At 57.9% G+C, this 16,785-nt stretch overlaps 1 protein-coding gene across 1 annotated transcript; it reads right to left on the reverse strand.

Annotated features, from left to right (window-relative positions):
• Nucleotides 1-477: 477 nt before the first annotated feature.
• Nucleotides 478-12,841, reverse strand: ALOX12B (arachidonate 12-lipoxygenase, 12R type). The gene is made up of 15 exons (XM_036094489.2): nucleotides 12,519-12,841; nucleotides 10,265-10,469; nucleotides 7,128-7,209; nucleotides 6,928-7,014; nucleotides 6,694-6,816; nucleotides 6,359-6,462; nucleotides 5,881-6,053; nucleotides 5,503-5,646; nucleotides 4,290-4,493; nucleotides 3,980-4,066; nucleotides 3,514-3,683; nucleotides 3,168-3,289; nucleotides 1,246-1,346; nucleotides 903-1,073; nucleotides 478-728 (listed from the first exon to the last, which is right to left on the reverse strand). Exons 1-15 carry the CDS (start codon nucleotides 12,663-12,665, stop codon nucleotides 549-551), a joined length of 2,100 nt encoding a protein of 699 aa, XP_035950382.2. The 5' UTR covers nucleotides 12,666-12,841; the 3' UTR covers nucleotides 478-548.
• Between the last annotated feature and the right edge of the window lie 3,944 nt (nucleotides 12,842-16,785).

A 16,785-nucleotide genomic window follows, 5' to 3' on the forward strand; every position in this document is an offset into this window, starting at 1 on the left:
GGGTGGTCTTTTGCCTGGGTGGATGGGTAATTTAGGTTTCAAGTTGGACTGGTCTTGGGTGGTCTGAGTGCCTAGGTGGGCAAGGCTCAGGTGATGATCCTCCTTGGGTAGATTTTCTGATGGACTAGGATCCTTGGAGGTCTGGGTCTCTAGGTAGGGGGACTTAAGATGAACCAGAATCACTTTGGGTTGAAAGACAGGGCTGGGTATGGCAGGGTGCGGGGGTCCTAGCCTTCTCTCCTGCCGTCCCCAGGAGCACCTTGGCATCTCCCAGAACTTCACCAAGAAGCCCGGGGTGGGAACATCACCACCTTCCAGAGCCTCCTAGCCTGGATGTCACGGGACATCAGGGCGGACCCGGGGCCTGGAGCTGCGGCCCTGAGCCTACCTGGAGCCCGCAGTGATGAACGGCATCTCGCCCCAGCCCGCACCCCACCGCACCCCCAGTAAATGACCGCGTGCACCAACAGACCCAGCACGTAGCAAGTGATTTTTTTTTTTTCTTGAAAACAGGCGCGGGCGGGGAGGGGCGAGGCGGGGGGAGCGGCCTAGATGGAAATGCTGTTCTCTATCAGCACCGGGTCCAGGTAGTAGTAGGGGATGGGGAGGCACTTGTTGCGCTGGCGGATGTTGTGCGAGATCTGGGCCAGGCGCCGCCGCAGGGTCTCCATGCTCCTCCGCGGGGCCTCCTCCACGAAGTGGATGTCGGGGAAGTGGCCCAGCGGCCGCTGCGGGCACGCAACCCGGCAGCTGTCACCCACCTGCCCCTGCCGCAGCCCCTCTCCCCCTGCCTCCCGCCCTGGACACCCTCCGCCTGCCCCCCCCCCCCCGCAGCCCTCTCCCTGCCTGTACTCGGAGCAACGCCCCCCCTCCGCCGCCTGCACCCCGGGGCCCCGGGGCACCTTGTCGTCAGGCTCCCGGCTGAGTGTCCAGAGCACCAACAGGGTGATGCACGTGGTCTTCACATCCGGCAACGTGTCCATGAAGGTCTCCAGAGTGGTCAGCCCCTTGGCCTGCATCGGTGGGTTCCTCATGGACGATGGGAAGTTGGGCATCCAGGCGGTGTACTCCAGCTGGAGGGGGGGGTTCTGGGTCAGACAGCACCCCGGGACTCTGGGGTCTAAACTGAGCTGGGGACTGAAGCTGGGAGCTGGGTGGAGGCCTGAGTACGGCTGATGGCCGAGACTGGGTTTGAGGGCTGGGGCTGGGGCTGGGGCTGGGGCTGGGGCTGGTGAGCACAGGTACCTGCCCTGTGTTGACAGCCGCGTGCTTGGCCGAGCAGGTGTAGATGACGATGGTGACATATCGGATCAGCTCAGGCACTGTTTGCAAGCACTGAGGAAAGCCTGGGAGGCAGGGAAAGGCCTGGCAGCATCAGTCCTGCCCTGGTCCTGGAAGGCTGGCAGAGGTCCCAGGACCCCAAGCCCAGGCATCCCCCCCCCCACCTCGTGTCCCACCAACACTCCTAGCTGCCACTTCAGGGGGTCATGTGCTCATTCCGCCTGCTTGGCCCTCCTGTGACCATAACCCCAAGCCCCCCCCACCCCTCTCACCCCATCCAGACCACAAGCCTTGGGAGGCAGACCCAAATGGCCTTGGCCAGGTCCTCCAGGGCTGCTCCAGGCACCTGCCTGAGGTGGGGCCCTCAGATCTTTATTCCAGCTCCCTTAGGGGGGCCGCTCTGGTGCCAGGACTCAGTGGGGACCAGGCTTTGGAGGAATCCCAGCTTTCCTGCCCTGAGTCAGCACAGTCCCTCATCCACACCCACCCCCCCACCACACATGCATGCACACGCGCGCACGCGCGCACACACACACACACTCTTTTGAGCCTCTGCACTCACACCAGATGGATTTCTCAGTAGCCTGGCTCTTGGTCTCATACTTAACCAAGCTGCTCGCTTCTCCTTCCCATTGTCCCCAGGTTCCAGAAGCCTAACACATTTGAACCGGACCCATTATCTTCCTCCCCAAACCACTCCTCCTTCCAGGCCCCCAGCTCACAGCATGACACACACCATCCACCCAGGTTCCAAAACCCCAAACCCAGGAGTCTTCCTCCGCCCCTCTCTCTAAACCCACAACCAAACCCCAACCAGTCACCAAGTCCTGTCATTTCTGTCTCCCAGCCAGCTCGGGAATTCTCTTGCTTCCCACAACGCCACCCTAGCCAGGCCCATGTCACCCCGCTCCTGGACACCGCAGGACCTTCCAGAACTGTCTGCTGACTCCCGGCAGCCTGACAGTCTGATGTACAATCCGATCTCCTTGCAGACCCCTCGACGGCGCCCTCTGGTGGTCAGGGTAATTTCACCTCCTTCACCAGGCCTGCCTCGGGTCCTGCTGATGGCTTCAGCCTTAGCTTAGCCCCACAGGGAGCCCGGCCAGCTCCCAGCCTCAGCTCAGATGCAGGGACCTCTGAGCAGCTCCTGGAGCTCCCTCTGTCGGCTCTGGCTTCCCACCCAGAGCTCTTCAACCCCACCTCTAACACCTCCCGGCTAACCTCCCCATCCTGCAGGCCCCTTAGCCAGATGTTAGCCCAGATGTTAGATCTCAGCTAGATCTTAGCATGCTGCTACCCCCCACTCTCCACCCAGCACCCTCCTCCAGCTGGGTTAGGTGCCTCCCCAGGACTTCTATGCACCCCTACCCCACCCACGCCCACCCCGGACTGTAGCAGTCCTAAGGTAGCATGACTGTCCATCTACTGAGTGGACCACCCCTGAGACTTGAGGGCAGACACCTTCTCCTGTCTCACTCCCTTTGCCTCTCAGTACCCAGCTCAGCGTTTGTCACATTATAGATGCTCATTAAATATTTGCTGAGTGGTGCCCAAGCGGCTTGACCTCAGGATGCTCCACTGCCCTCCTGGAGCCTACCAGCTCCCTGGCCTCCAGTACGCTCTACCTGTTTGACCTCACGCCCCATTTCTCAGCCCATGATGGCTTATTTCCAGGGGGGTCTGGGAGTCCCCCAGATCTCCACAGAGATGGCCCTGCCCCACAGCCCCTGAGCTCACATAGGGACCAATGGGCAGCCCCATTTCCTTCCCCAACCTCTCCGAGATTTGGCTCCCTCAGCACCCAGCAAGACGTGCTCCGCCACCAGCAGGAAGGGCCCACCCCTTAGCCCCAGGTCCCCGCGGGTGCCCAGCGCCCAGGCCCATACCTGAGCTCTCACGCCCTAGGAGGCACTCCTTAAATATCTCCCGCACCCAGGACTGCAATTCCGGGTCCCCCGCCACAGCCGCGTCACACGGGTAATAGTAGGTGATGATCTCTGTCACGTACCTGACCAGGGGACAGGCCTCAGTTTGGATCCTCCCCCTTCCCAGCAGCCATTCCCCCCTCCCCGGGCCTTCCTCCCCAGAGCTGCCCAGGGCCTGGGGGCGGGCACGTCCTGCGGGGCGGAGGTGGCCTCAGACCCAAGCCCAGGTCCTTAAAGCCGGCCCGTGTCTGCTCCCACATCCCAGGGCGTCCAGCCTGCATGCCATCCCCTGCCGGCTCAGCCGCACCTCTCCAGCGCGTCCCACACTGCCAGGGAGTCGTCACGGTAGTAATATCCCGGCAGGTCCTGGACCCCGCGCTCCACGAAGTCATTGGGGAGGTAGAGGCTGTCGTAGGTTGTCTCTGACAGAGCCCGCACCATCACCTCAGCAAAGCCTTCCAGGCCCAGGGACATGCCCTGTTCGGGAGGAGGCAGCCGCTGAGGCCGACGGGGTCCCAGCAGGAACCCCCCTCTGAGGATCACGCCCGCCTCGCACACAGCCCAGCGCGTGCTCCTCCAGCCCGCCTCATGAGCCCCCACACTCCGGGCCAGCACCCCTCTGCACCCTCAAAGGCAAAGCACCCACTTCCACCAGTCCCCGCCCGCCGTGCCCCCTTGTGATCCGAAGGCAAGCGGGAAATCCTGCTTTTAGCCTAATGGCAAAGGCCGGAAGGGCCGCAGATGTCTTGTTGGGGTTGAGGCAGAAGTGTTACCCTGGCAGACAGCCCCCCCTCGTTGAGGAGGAGGGCCCGCCCGATGCTGTTGATCTGGATGGTGTACCGGGTGTGGGGGATGAGGAGCTGTGGGAGGGAGCAAGGACAAGGAGAGAGGACCACAGTTAGCCCCAAAGGACCTCAGCACCAGCCCTCCCCTTGTGCAGCATCAGACCCTCTCGCTTTGGGAAGTCCCCACCCCAAACCCTGTCTTGTGGGTCCCCAGCTGCCTCCGCAAGACTACCGGGGGTCCCCCTGAGTGTGGAGCGAGCCAGGTGCCTTTCTGGGGCACCCGGGGCCAAGCCCATACCTTGTAGAGGGGGTGGCACATGGGCAGCTGCCTCATAATGGACAGGCAGAAGGCCTCCGCAATGAGGTGCGTCTCCAGCAGGTGGGAGATGGCCTCGTGGCAGTAGAACTCGGCATAGCGCACCCACGTCTTGGCCAGCAGCCAGTCCCACTCAGAGTCACTGGGCAGGAAGATGGGGCAGTCGGGCCCAGGGGTCTGGCTGAGCTGGGGATGGGGAAGGAGGGAGGTGAGTGCAGACACACACACACACACACACACACACACAAGGGCCCCCACTTGCAGGAAGGAGGCAGAGAAGAGTCTGAGGAGGGAAACACGCCGCTCTGTACACTCTAGGCCCTCTGGGTCCCCTGAGCACACCAGGACCCTTCCTCCCTCCTCACATTTGCTCTTGCTCTCCCCTCTGCTTGTAGTACCTTCCCCCCTCCTTCTCTCTACCTGGCAGCTCCCATTCATTCAAGAAGCAGCCTACAAGTTGCTTCCTCTGAGAAGCCCTCCTTATTTCAACCCCACGGCCGCCCCATTCAGCTGTACAAGTTGTGCACTGCACAAGGATACCAGCCCTCTGGGGCAAAGGGAGTCACTGAAATCCAGCCTATGCTGTCCCACTAATGAGCCAGGAGCATCAGGTTTGGCTGATCCCCCCCAGAGAGGTGCCTTTTTCTAATTTGGACATGATACTGGTGGAGACCTCTGGGAACATAGCACCTCCTGTCCCCTTTCCTGCCAGGCCACTCTCAAGGCAGTGGCTAAGTCTGATTAGCTCAGTATTTCCAGCAGAGGCCTAGCCCACAGCAGGTGTTGGCTTAACAAGTACATGAGGGAATGGACCCAAAGAGACAAGCTCAAGCGACCAAACACATTCCCATCTGGTCACCTCTGCGCATGTGCACAGAGGATGCACACTCTACGCACGGGGGCTTGCACACAAATACAGCCACAGAGACCCAAGTTCACGCATGGGCAGACAGGCGGACAGGGGCAGGACAAAGCTGTGCTCATGCAGGGACAAGCAGGGACTCAGTCCGAGGCTCACACACAGGGCCACACACACAGATAGGAACACGCATAAGCATCCGTGTGTTCTCAGATGCACACACTCATGTAAATGGGCACCTGCCCACGTGCGCACGCACGCATGCGCACACACACACATAAGCGCTCGCATCGGCAACGTGCTCACACAGCGGCCCCAGGCCTGCGTCCCGGGCACCTGGATGGCGATGGGCATCATGTTCCCTTCCGGCCCGAGGTGCAGCAGGCAGAGGGGGGCACAGTGATGCTGCTTCCTTCCGTTGAGCTCAATGGTGGGGATGCCCTCCAAGATGCGGTAGTCGGCCAGGTAAATGTTCCCCTTCTGGAAGGGAGCCGCAATGGGAGGGCAGGTAGGCACCAACACGGCGCACCTGGGAGCCATGCCTTGGGTGCCGAGTGCCCTGGTCCCCCAGGGGCAGGGTTAGCTAAGGACCCAAGTGGGGTATACAGTGGCCAGTGGGACTCTGGGGACAGCAAAGGTAGGAGTGGAGAGCCGGGGATGCCAGGGAGGGAGGGAGGCTGGGAGGCCGGGGATCCCCACCTGATGGGGCCTCACCTCCAGCTCCGCTTGCAGACACGTTCCCTCGCCCAGGAACGGGGCCACCATGTCATCTGTCACGGGGAACTTGTCAGGGATCTGAGTGCAGCGGCGGAGCAGGCCTGGGTTGATGCCGTTCAGGTACTGATACCCAAAGAAGCTGTCCTCTGTCCAGTGCTCGGTCACGTACTCTGGGTGGGGCGCCGTGCGGGCGTCACGACGCTGCCAGAACCCCCTGAGGCCCGGGACAGAGGAAGACCCCCGAGAAGCGCCCCCAGCCTCCCCTTGAGCGGCCGGCGGCGCCCAGGGCGGCATTCTCCACGAAGCCGCCAGAGGGCGCGCTCGCCCAGTCGGCCTTTCGGGCCTGGGGTTGGCCCCGCTCCTCCCATCCCGCTGCCCCGACGGGGCGTCCCGCCCCTGGCCCGCGTCCGCAGCTTCACCGGCCCCGCCGGAGACCACGGGCTCCCCCGGGCTCGCTTCGCGTTGCCCCCCATACCGGTGATGATAGACTTGTTGGCGGGGAAGATTTTCTTGATGTCCTTCAGCCTCTTCCACGATTGCTTGCAGTCCACCAGGCCGCGGAGTTTGAAGCCCAGTGCCCTAGTGGACGGGGTTCGAGGGGGAGGCGCTCAGACAGGCAGCCCTCCCTGGTCTGGCCCTCGGGTCTCCGGCCGCACGGCTCCAGGTCCTTCTGTGCCCCGGGGTCTGGGGACCACCTCCCGGGTTCCCTAGGCCAGCCCCCTCTGCCTGTCTGGCCATTGCGAGCTCCCCGGGCTTCGGTGGAGGCGGCATGGAGCGGCGACAGGGACGCCCCTGCTCGCGCACACTCACATGGGCCCCAGGCGGAAGAAGAAGGAGGCCGTCTTGATGAAGGAGAAGCGGAGGTTTGAGTTCAGGAACTTGGTGGCCTTAATGTTGATGAGAATCGGGAAGCCGGGGATATAGCCGCTCCACCTGTGCGAAGGAGTGCAGGGCTGGGGCCAGGCACTCGCGTCCAGGGCACAGGGAAGGGGGAGCCAAGGGGTCAACCATGGGAGGGGCCCCAGGGCAGCCCCAGGTCCTCACTCAGGCCGGTTGGGGTTCCTCCGGACAGGAGGGCGGTAACTGGGGATATGCACGTAGTTGGGCAGGCCCGGAACGAAGACCCTCCAGCTGCAAAGAGAAGGCAGTCGGTGGGCCCTGGTGCCCAGGCACCAACCCAGGGATGGAAGGCCAAGCCATCACCGCCCCCTGGCCTCCCACAGCCCCTGCCGCCCTCCGCTCACTGGTAGAAGTCCTGCTTGGCTCTGATCTCCTCCTGTCGGTGCTCCAGAAGGATCGGGAGCGTGTCCTCTGCTGTTGTCTTTCCTGCAGGGAGACCATGGAGGAGGCTCAAGGTCTGACCCCAGCCCTGTCTGCCCCTGACCACCTCAAGGATCACAATTCAGCTCCTGCCCTCTAGACTGGCTTTGTGGGCCCACAGACAAAGATGGCATGGGGTAGGCTTACCTGGGTGGGCAGGCATGTGTCCTCCCAAAAACTCAGAGGGAAGGATCAGGGACCACCCTCTTCCCCCTCCCTCTACCCTTGGAGCTGGGCTTGCTGCTGGGAGGAAGTCTGTCTTCTGGACCCGCTAAAACATTAATGAAGGACAGTTATGTAGGGCTTACTAGGAACCAGGCACTTTCTAAACACTTTCTCATATATATATATATGAGATAATAAATAAATATATATTAAATATATTATTAATTAAATATATATTTATTTATATATTAAATATATATTAATTAAATATATATTAAATATATTATTAATTAAATATATATTTATTTATATATTAAATATATTAAATATATTTATAATATAATATAATTAATATATAATATATATTAAATATATTATTAATATATTAATATATATTAAATATATTATTAATATATTAATATATAAATTATATTATATTATTAATTTATTAATTATATTTATAAAATATATAATTATATTTATAAAATATAAGTAATTAATTATATTACATAATTAATTATATAATTAATATATAATATATTAATTACATTATTAATATATTAATATGTTAATATGTTAATATATTAATATATTAATAAATAAATAATACATATTTTATTTATTTATTTGAGAGAGAGCACAGAGGGAGAGGGAGAAGCAGGCTCCCCGCTGAGCAGAGAGCCCAATGTGGGGCTCGATCCCAGGACCCTGAGCCAAAGGCAGACACTTCACGGACTGAGCCACCCAGGTGCCCCCATTCTACTTATATTAATTAATCCACACAGGAACAACCTTACAAGGCAGGTGACTATTATAGGCTTCCAAAACCCAGAAGACTATAGAAATCAACCTTGTCTTTTTCACAAGTTAGGCACAAATTCCTTGGTCGGCAAAACCTGCTCTGAATTTACCGGAGGCTATACACAGTCTTTATTGAACTCACTTGGCTTAACTATTTGTAGTTTTTGCTGCAGAAATATTAGAATATTTGACTAGGGGGTGCCCTGGTGGTTATATAATATAAAATATGGATCGTGTGAGTGGAATATATAGATATAGATGTACATATACATATACATACATATTCTAAATGAAATCTGAATATCTTTTTTTTAAAGATTTATTTATGAAAGAGAGAGTGTGTGCATGGAGGGAGGGGCAGAGGGAGAGGGAGAATCTCAAGCAGACTCCCGCTCAGCAGGGAGCCTGACCTGGGGCTCCGTCCCAGGACCCTGAGATCATGACCTGAGCCAAAACCAAGAGCCAACTCCGCCACCCAGGTGCCCCTGAAATCTGAATTTCAAGACACCCCTGACCCCAAAATTTCAGCTAAGGGACAATATCGTTGTGCTCGTTTTACAAGGAGAAAACAGCCCATGTTACACAGACAGAAAGCATGAGCTGGGATTTGAACCAAGGCAGTCTTCTTCTGACCACTCACCGCCCAGCCACGAGCCACCACCAAGAGTCGTTAAGCTTTTTAAAAAATTCCTTTTAGAGGCGAGGTCCCTGGATTCTCTCGTCAGCCTTATAAAGTAGGCTCTGCTGTTAGCCCCATTTTAGAGGAGAACACTGAGGCTTAGAATTCAGAAGTAGACCCAGATGTCCATCTAGTAGGTGGTGGAGCTGAGATCCACACCCAGGGCTGTCTCTGTCCAGCGTCCTGGAGGGCAGCCCCGGGCTGTCATGTGCCTGTCACCACAGCCCCGTCACCTTCCCTTGAGGCCCCCTTCGCCACCTGTCCTTCCTCCATCTGCTGCAGCTCATGTTGTGTCCCGGGTGAACAGTGCCCCCTGGAGTTGTGCAACCCCGGGGACCCAGCTTGGCTTCATCCCCTGGGTGGGGGCCGGACTCCTCCAAGGGCCAGGCGGGTGATGCAAGCCTCCTGCCCTGGTGTTGCAGGGAGCTGTCCCACCCAGCGCCATTCCTGCACGGCACCTGGCCTCATCCTGCCCTTCCCCTGCTTCCCGGACACTCAGGCCTGTCTCTGCGGGAGGATGCTCCACATCTCTGGGAGGGGGACTCTCCCCTTGGCCTCCCCATCCTCCCCCAGGCCTGCCTCCCTCTGCCTTTGCCTCTTGCCCCAGCTCAGGCTCTGTTTCCCTGCTCCCAGGGAAATGAGAGGTGGAACAGGGTGGTTAGCTGCCGGCCGGATGGATCTCCAAGCCCCCTTGCTCCTGTGCACCTTGAGGGAGGCCAACAGAGCCTGGGGGGATGGAGCCAAGGGGACAAAAGAGGACAAGCCTGCAGTCCCCATGTAGCAGCCCCCTACTAGGAAGCTGAGCCAAGCCCACCAGACAAGGGCTGTGGCAGGGGCGGGCTCCCTGTCCCTCTTCCAGGGGAGCAACCAAGTGACCAGGAAAATAGCCCGCAGCCTCGACCAGGCACTAGAGAACACCCGGTCAATCTACTGGGCTCTGATGGAGCCTAACTGGATGAAGGGGGGCCTTTTGGAGCAGCAGTGAGTCCTGTTAGAGAAGTAAGGTGTCCTGTTGGAGTAGCAGGGAGGCCTCGGGAGCATAGAGCATCCCATCTGTCTGAAATCTGCCCCGTTGGAGACCCAGCGCTCTTATGATAAGGTACAAACCCTGCTGTTAGGGAGCACGGACAACTGTTGAGCTCACAGGGCTCTTAACACCACGGGCAGCAGGTGGGATGGTGGGGCGTCCTGTCAGAGTGGAGCTAGCGGGCAAGACCTGGGATCCTGAGATCCAAGCTGCCCCCATCTGTGTCCCCGCAGGGTGCAGCCCTCAGCTGGGCCCTGCAGCACCAGTGACTGAGGGGGCTGTGTGAGGGTGGCAGGCGGGCCCAGGAGTCCCTGCGGGGACAGCCCAGCAGGCGACAGCCAGGCGGGAGCCAGGGGCCTGGCGGCAGAGGTGGGGTGCTGAGGGCTTGCCTGTAGCCTCCCTGAGGGCCAGGGTCTCGTAGCCGTCCATCCACTGATAGGCAGGGAAGTGGTAGATGCGGCCATCGGGCGCACAGATCTGCACGTAGTTGCAATACCAGGAGTTCTTGGGGAAGAAGGAGTAGCGCTCCTTGTGCAGGCGGATGATGATGAGCTCCCCCAGATCCTGCTGACACCGGACAGTGTACTCGTCCACCTGGGCAGGGCACGGGGCTAGGTGAGTGGCAGGACTCCCACTGGCCCGGCCCCTCCCCCAGGCTCGGCTCCTATGAGGGGGGAGCTGCTCACCTCCCTGGGCTGGGGTGACCCGATCACGGGGCTCTCCTCCCCCACTCCCACTGGGCTGTCCCCTGCTGGGCCCATCGACCCAGGGTCACAGCACACCTGTCCCTCCGCCTCCATTCCCGGCCACCCGCCCCAGGTCCCATCCTCCGACCCCCTCCTCGGCCACCTGAGGCTGCGGGAGCCATGCAGCCCCCCAGGGGCTGGTCTACAAAGGGGTCCAAGTGGGGTCAGGGCCCCCCTAGACCTCCTGCAGTCTTAGAGTGGGCAGAGGTGGTCCTGCCAGCCCCCTCTTCTACTTATCAATGAAGACGTGGAGATACAGAAATGGCCATATAGACAGAGTGACCTACAAGATGACATAGTAGTAGGTGGCTGGACCTGACTCAGAATCAGGGCTGAGGGACCAGCAAAGGGCGCCTTCCATCATGGAGCAGGCAGGCCCCACTGGACAGGCTGGTCCGATGCCGTTTTAAATCACAGATAATCCAGTGTGCTTTTAAGCCAGTTATGATGCAACTTAACTTAGGAAGAGTAAGGATGGGAGGGAGAGGGATGAGGGAGGGGGAGAGGAAATGGGGAAGGTTGAGGGACAGGGAGAGGAAATGGAGAAAGATGAGGGAGGGGGAGGGGAAATGGGGAGGGATGAGGGAAGAGAGGCCATGGGGAGGGGTGTGGGAGGGGGAGAGAAAATGGAGAGAGATGAGGGAGGGGGAGAAGAAATGGGGAGGGATGAGGGAGGGGGAAAGGCCATGGGCAGGAGTGAGGAAGCGGGGAGAAGAAATGGAGAGAGATGAGGGAGGGGAGAGGAAATGGGGAGGGATGAGGGAAGAGAGGCCGTGGGGAGGGATGTGGGAGGGGGAGAGGAAATGGAGAAAGATGAGGGAGGGGGAGAGGAAATGGGGAGGGATGAGGGAGAGGAAGAGACCATGGGGAAGGATGAGGGAGGGGAGAGGAAATGGAGAGAGATGAGGGAAGGGAGAGGAAATAGGGAGGGATCAGGGAGAGAGAGAGGAAATGGGGAGGGATGAGGGAGAGGGAGAGATCATGCGGAAGGATGAGGGAGGGGGAGAGGAAATGGGGAGGGATGAGGGAGGGGGAGAGATCATGGGGAAGGATGAGGGAGGGGGAGAGGAAATGGAGAGAGATGAGGGAGGGGGAGAGGAAATGGGGAGGGGTGAGGGAAGAGAGGCCATGGGAGGGATGAGGGAGGTGAGAGGAAATAGGGAGGGATCAGGGAGAGGGAGAAGAAATGGAGAGGGATGAGGGAGAGGGAGAGGAAATGGGGAGGGATGAGGGAGAGGGAGAGGCCATGGGCAGGAATGAGGGAGAGGCTGAGAGATGAGGGATGTGGGTGAGTGATGAGAGAGGAAGAGAGAAGAGGTGAGAAAGGGCAGGGAGAGATGAGAAATGAGCACAAAGGGGTGAGAGGTAACAGAGCAGGGATGAGGCAGGATGGCCCAGAGAGCAGGGACCGCTGGGAGCCAGGTCTGCGGGGAGGGCATCCAAAGCCGCCCTTGGGCCCCACTGCTTTCAGAGCTCCCCCACAGTGCCCCATCTCTCCCTGCCTGCTGTCTCCCTCCCCTGCACACCTCCATCCCTCCTCATGCTCCCTGGACACACACATACACACACACACACTCCACACACACTCACACACCACACACACTCACACATACACATTCACACGTCACACACTTCACACAGCACACTCACTCACACATACACACTCACACAGCACACACACTCACACTCCACACAGTCACACACCACACACTCACACAGACACACTCACACGGCAACACTCACTCACTCTTCACACATCACACACACAGAGACCACATGTACCACACAGACACATGTGTATATACACACACTCCACATGTACGTACACCACACACCCTATTCACACAGTTCACGCACACATACCACACACACACACCACACACATGCACCTACTCACCGCCCCAGTAGCAAAGTCTCTCCCAAAATGGTTCAGCAGCTGCTTATGGCTCTCTCCCTGGGTCCCCACAATGGTTAGCGAGATGGAGTCCATGGTTCCCGACAAGAGGTCGGTACCCGTGGCCACCTTGACTTTGTAGGCGGCCATGGCTGTTCCTGAGGAGGCAGGAGGGAGGGCTCAAGTCCAGGCACCGTGGGGGCCGCACGGGGCCCAGGCCAGGCAGGGGAGTCAGACACAGGGAGACGGGGACAGGGCCAGCCTCCCGAGAGGGAGAGGTGAGGCAGGGACGTCTGGCCCACGGGCAGCCCAGAGCCTGGAGAGGCTGCTACCCTTGGCGGGCGGGCAGGGAGCCGGGCAGGCTGGGGCGGGGCGAGTCGGGCGGGTGAGCCAGAATCTGGGCGGCCAGCCCTCCAGTAGCCAGCAGGGAGAGCAGACAGGGTGCTGGGCTGGCTTCTGAGAGGGTGGATGGAACATGCTTTGGATGAAGGAGGCTTCAGGGCGGGGGAGCCAGTCCAGCCTGAGCCCAGGCCCCAGGGAAATGGGGGGACAGGGCTGGGTGGGGCCCCCAGATCATTATCAGCCTAATAAGTGCCTTCCTTCTGCCCGCCCCCATGGGCTGCAGTACTGGACACCCTTGCTGAGCCGATCCAGGGGCAGCAGGTCACCCCCCACAACAGTGGGTGGGGGCCAGGGGATGGGGCACAGCGCAAACTCTCTGTCTGCCTGGCCGGCTGCAGGGCCATTCCTCTCTGGGCAATGGGGCAGGCTGTGGCCACTGCAGGAAGGCTGGCCCATCCTCCTGCCCCAGGGCCCAGAGCACTTGAGAGGAAGAGTAGTGGATGCTGAAGCTGAGCTCGGGGTGCTAGGGCACAGAGAGGCTCCAGGGAGAGAGGATCAGGGAGGGAGAGAGGATGTCTGTGGCTTCCTGCAAGACCAGGATCAGCTGAGCCGAGCCGAGGGACGGGGGTGCATACAAGAGTACATAACAATTGCAGTGAAGCTGGGGGCACGAGAAATAAGCCAAGGGGTGGACATGTACCTTGTGGTATAATCCTAACAGAATTCCACCCAGCAATTAAAAAAAAAAAAAAAAAAAGCACAAACAACAAGGTGGGCGATGTGGACGAATCTCACAAAGATTATATTGAATGAAAGAAGCCAGACAGAAAACAGTACACGCTCTATCATTCCATTGATTCGAAGTTTGAGAACAGATGAAACTAAGCAATTCTTACGGAAATCAGAAGAGCAGGTAGCTCCATGATGAGGGGCTGAAGAGCACCTGCAAGTGGGGAGCCGCATGGAGAGCTAGAACCTTCTGTATCTTGATCTGGGTGCTACAGAAGGAACTTGATGCATTTTACTATATGATATCCCTCAGTATCCTCACCCCACCCCATCCCCCCAAAAAAACAATGAAGCTCTAGGAAGAGGATTGGGATCAAGGTTGGGCTCCAATAGAATTGGGTTTGTCTGGAACCAAATCATTCGTTCCTTCTTGCCCTCGTTTCTTCAGGAGATGTTCATGGAGCACATATGTTTCAGGCACTGTTCTAGGCACCACAGATGTGGAGAAGAAATGAAATACTCACAGAGCTTACTGAAGGTGGGAGAGAAGGAAACAATCATTCTGTCTTGCCCTCTTTGCTCCTGCCTGGCAGGAGCAGCTCCCGCCAACCAGGAAGCGCCAGCCCAGGTTACCTCTGAGCTTTCACCCTACTGTCACCACTGAGGGAAGGTCACACAATGCCCGGGGCCAAGTTAGGGCCAAAGAGGGCTGGGATTCTAAGATGGAGAGAAGATGCCAGTAGGTTCCGGATTGGGTGAGGAATGGGGATGAGGTTGTGATTCAGGCTGAGCCTAGGGATAAGGCTGTGGTCGGAGGTAGGGAGTGAGATGACCTTTTTAAGACCCAAATGTGCTCCTGTCACCCCCACCCCGTCCAACCCCAGCTCAAGCCTGGCGGTGGCTCTTTCTGACCTTCCAGATAATGACTTCATCCATTCACATACCTCCCGTGGCCTGTCTCCTAGGTCTCATCCCAAAGCAAATCACCGCCCTTCCTCCTAGAGCTTACCTTCTAGCGGAGGAAACAGACAATACCGCCTACTAATGAAGTAAATAAAATATTGTTAGTGATCAAGTATTGAAGAGAAGCAGGGAAAGAAATTATAAAGTATAAAGGAGCAAACTTTAGATAGAGAGGGGTCAGGGAAGTGCCCTTTGACAGGGCGACTTTTGAATAAAAGCATGAAGGAAGTGAGGTCAATCCCCTTCCAACCACAGGACTTTTGCACATGCTGTCCCACTCTACCTCTTGGACCTGGTTAAGTTTCCTCTTCCTTCTGATCTTAGCTTGATAAGGGCTTCATCAAGGAAGGCCAAATTTCACTATTAATGGTTCTCACGGCACTGCAGCTAACATCTTTAATGCCCATCTTCCCCACTAGATTAGACTGTCCATCATTTGGTTGGGTTTTCTCCCCACCTCCTGGCACAGTACCTGGCACCTGGGAGACTCTCAAAACATGATTCTTAATGGTCAGGTGGGCTGGTCGGATGAGGACGAGGCCAGGGCTGGGAAGTGCATCAGGGATGGGGCTTGATTAAGGGGAGAGGAGAGCTAGATTGGGGTAAGCGCCAGGCTGGGGGCAGGGCGCCGGGGTGGTGATGTGGGGGAGAGGAATGGGTTAAGGGGATGGGTGCAGGATGGGGGAGAAGGCTGGGGGTAGTCATGCCTGTGTATGACTGTGGGGGATTGGCAGGGCTGTCTCATCTGCGTGGCACGGTGCTGCCCTGGGCTGAGGACATGAGCTGTTAGGCAGGTCAGGCCTGCCCTCCTGGACTCTGCTCAGCCACCCAGATGACTCTTGGGGGATGCTAGGAGCCTGATGGTGCAAATTTGCATAAGATGCAGATTCCATGCAAGCTCTCCCAGCCTCCTACCTTGTAGCCACTCCCCTTTCCTCGAGACTGTGCCCCCAGGGGGCTGCTAATCTCGGGTGCAGAGCAGGGCAGGGTCGCTTGGGGATTGAAGCTCAGGGGTTTGGGAAGTGGCATTTCCAGGCCCCTCTGGAACACAGAGTCCGGGTCAGTGGGGGTGAGAGGCCCCTCCTGAACCTTCTGATCCAGTGGTAAAATCACATAGTGGGGTGTGGGGAGGAGGCAGGGGGCCTGCAAGGTAAAGCGAAAGGGGGAATTGGGGGGAGCAGGGCAGGGAGCTGATGGTGTAGAAGTGTTTGGGTGTCACCCCCAAATGGTGGGGATCTACCTCCATCCCCCAAAAGCTGCCTCCTCAAATCATAACCTGTGATCAATAGGTCTCCCCTCAGCCAATCCGTTTGTCCCCCCAAAAAGCAGGAATGGTGGCTCTGGGTTTGATCAGGGCAAGAGTCTGGAGTGGGAATTAGGTCCCTGAAGGAAACAGACGGAGATGAGGACGGTGGGGACTCAAACATGGCTGGGGATGTGGATGGGACTAGGCATGAGAATGAAGATGGGGTGCTCCCCACTTACGGCCCAAACGTGGATGCGTGCCTCTGGGTAGGTGCTCACTGGGCTGAAAAACTGGTTCTCCTGGACCAGGGCTGGACCGGAGAGCAGGGGAGGTCCCTGGGAAGGATGCGAGCTCGCTGGGTTGGCCGCAATGGCCACCCACACAGGAAGCTGAGTCCTCACTCCTGGGCAACCCTGCTTACCCCACCCCAAGCCCTGCAAGGCAGGGAGCAACCCTGCGGCCCCACCCCCCAGGACACAGGAAAAAAATCAAATGGGGTCACTGTCCTGCTCAGAACTTGCCAGAGCATAACACTTATGCTCTGGGTGTTGCCCTTAGAATTGAATCCAAGGACGCACTGTGGACCTCAGGACTGTGCGTGACCATCTTCCGTCCACCCCTCGGTCGCCTTATCCCAGCAGCTCTGGCCCTCTCTCTGTTCCTCGAACACATGGTGTGTAACACCGCCCCCCCCCCAGCCCCCACCTCCCCACCGGGCTGTTTCTAGTGGTTTGTTCTGATCCTGGTCTCAACTAGCTGGAGTGGCCTTCCCTGACCACCAGACCTCAAGTCACCTCACCCCCGGTCCCGCCAACACACCGCCCTGTTGCATCCCCCAGCCCCACCCGCAGCCGTCTCCAAGGATCTATTTGTTCATGTGCTTGCTGTCTGTCTCCCCGGGTAGTAGGGGTGGTGCCAGGGGAGTTCACAGCTGCTTCCCCAACAGCGAACAGCGTCTAGGGACACGGGAGCCTTGAGGCAAGCCGATCC

Source organism: Halichoerus grypus, chromosome 2 (genome assembly GCF_964656455.1).
Source record: "Halichoerus grypus chromosome 2, mHalGry1.hap1.1, whole genome shotgun sequence".
Taxonomy (NCBI): Eukaryota; Metazoa; Chordata; class Mammalia; order Carnivora; family Phocidae; genus Halichoerus; species Halichoerus grypus.

Bases quoted from the DNA above. Each gene is read 5' to 3' on its own strand.
- ALOX12B (XM_036094489.2), bottom strand. From the start codon at position 12,665: ATGGCCGCCTACAAAGTCAAGGTGGCCACGGGTACCGACCTCTTGTCG. The intron at 7,210-10,264 runs GCAAGCCCTCAG...GTCTCCCTGCAG, and splicing joins GGCCCTCAGGGAGGCTACAG to GAAAGACAACAGCAGAGGAC. The intron at 729-902 runs GTGCCCCGGGGC...GCGTGCCCGCAG, and splicing joins GCCGGGAGCCTGACGACAAG to CGGCCGCTGGGCCACTTCCC.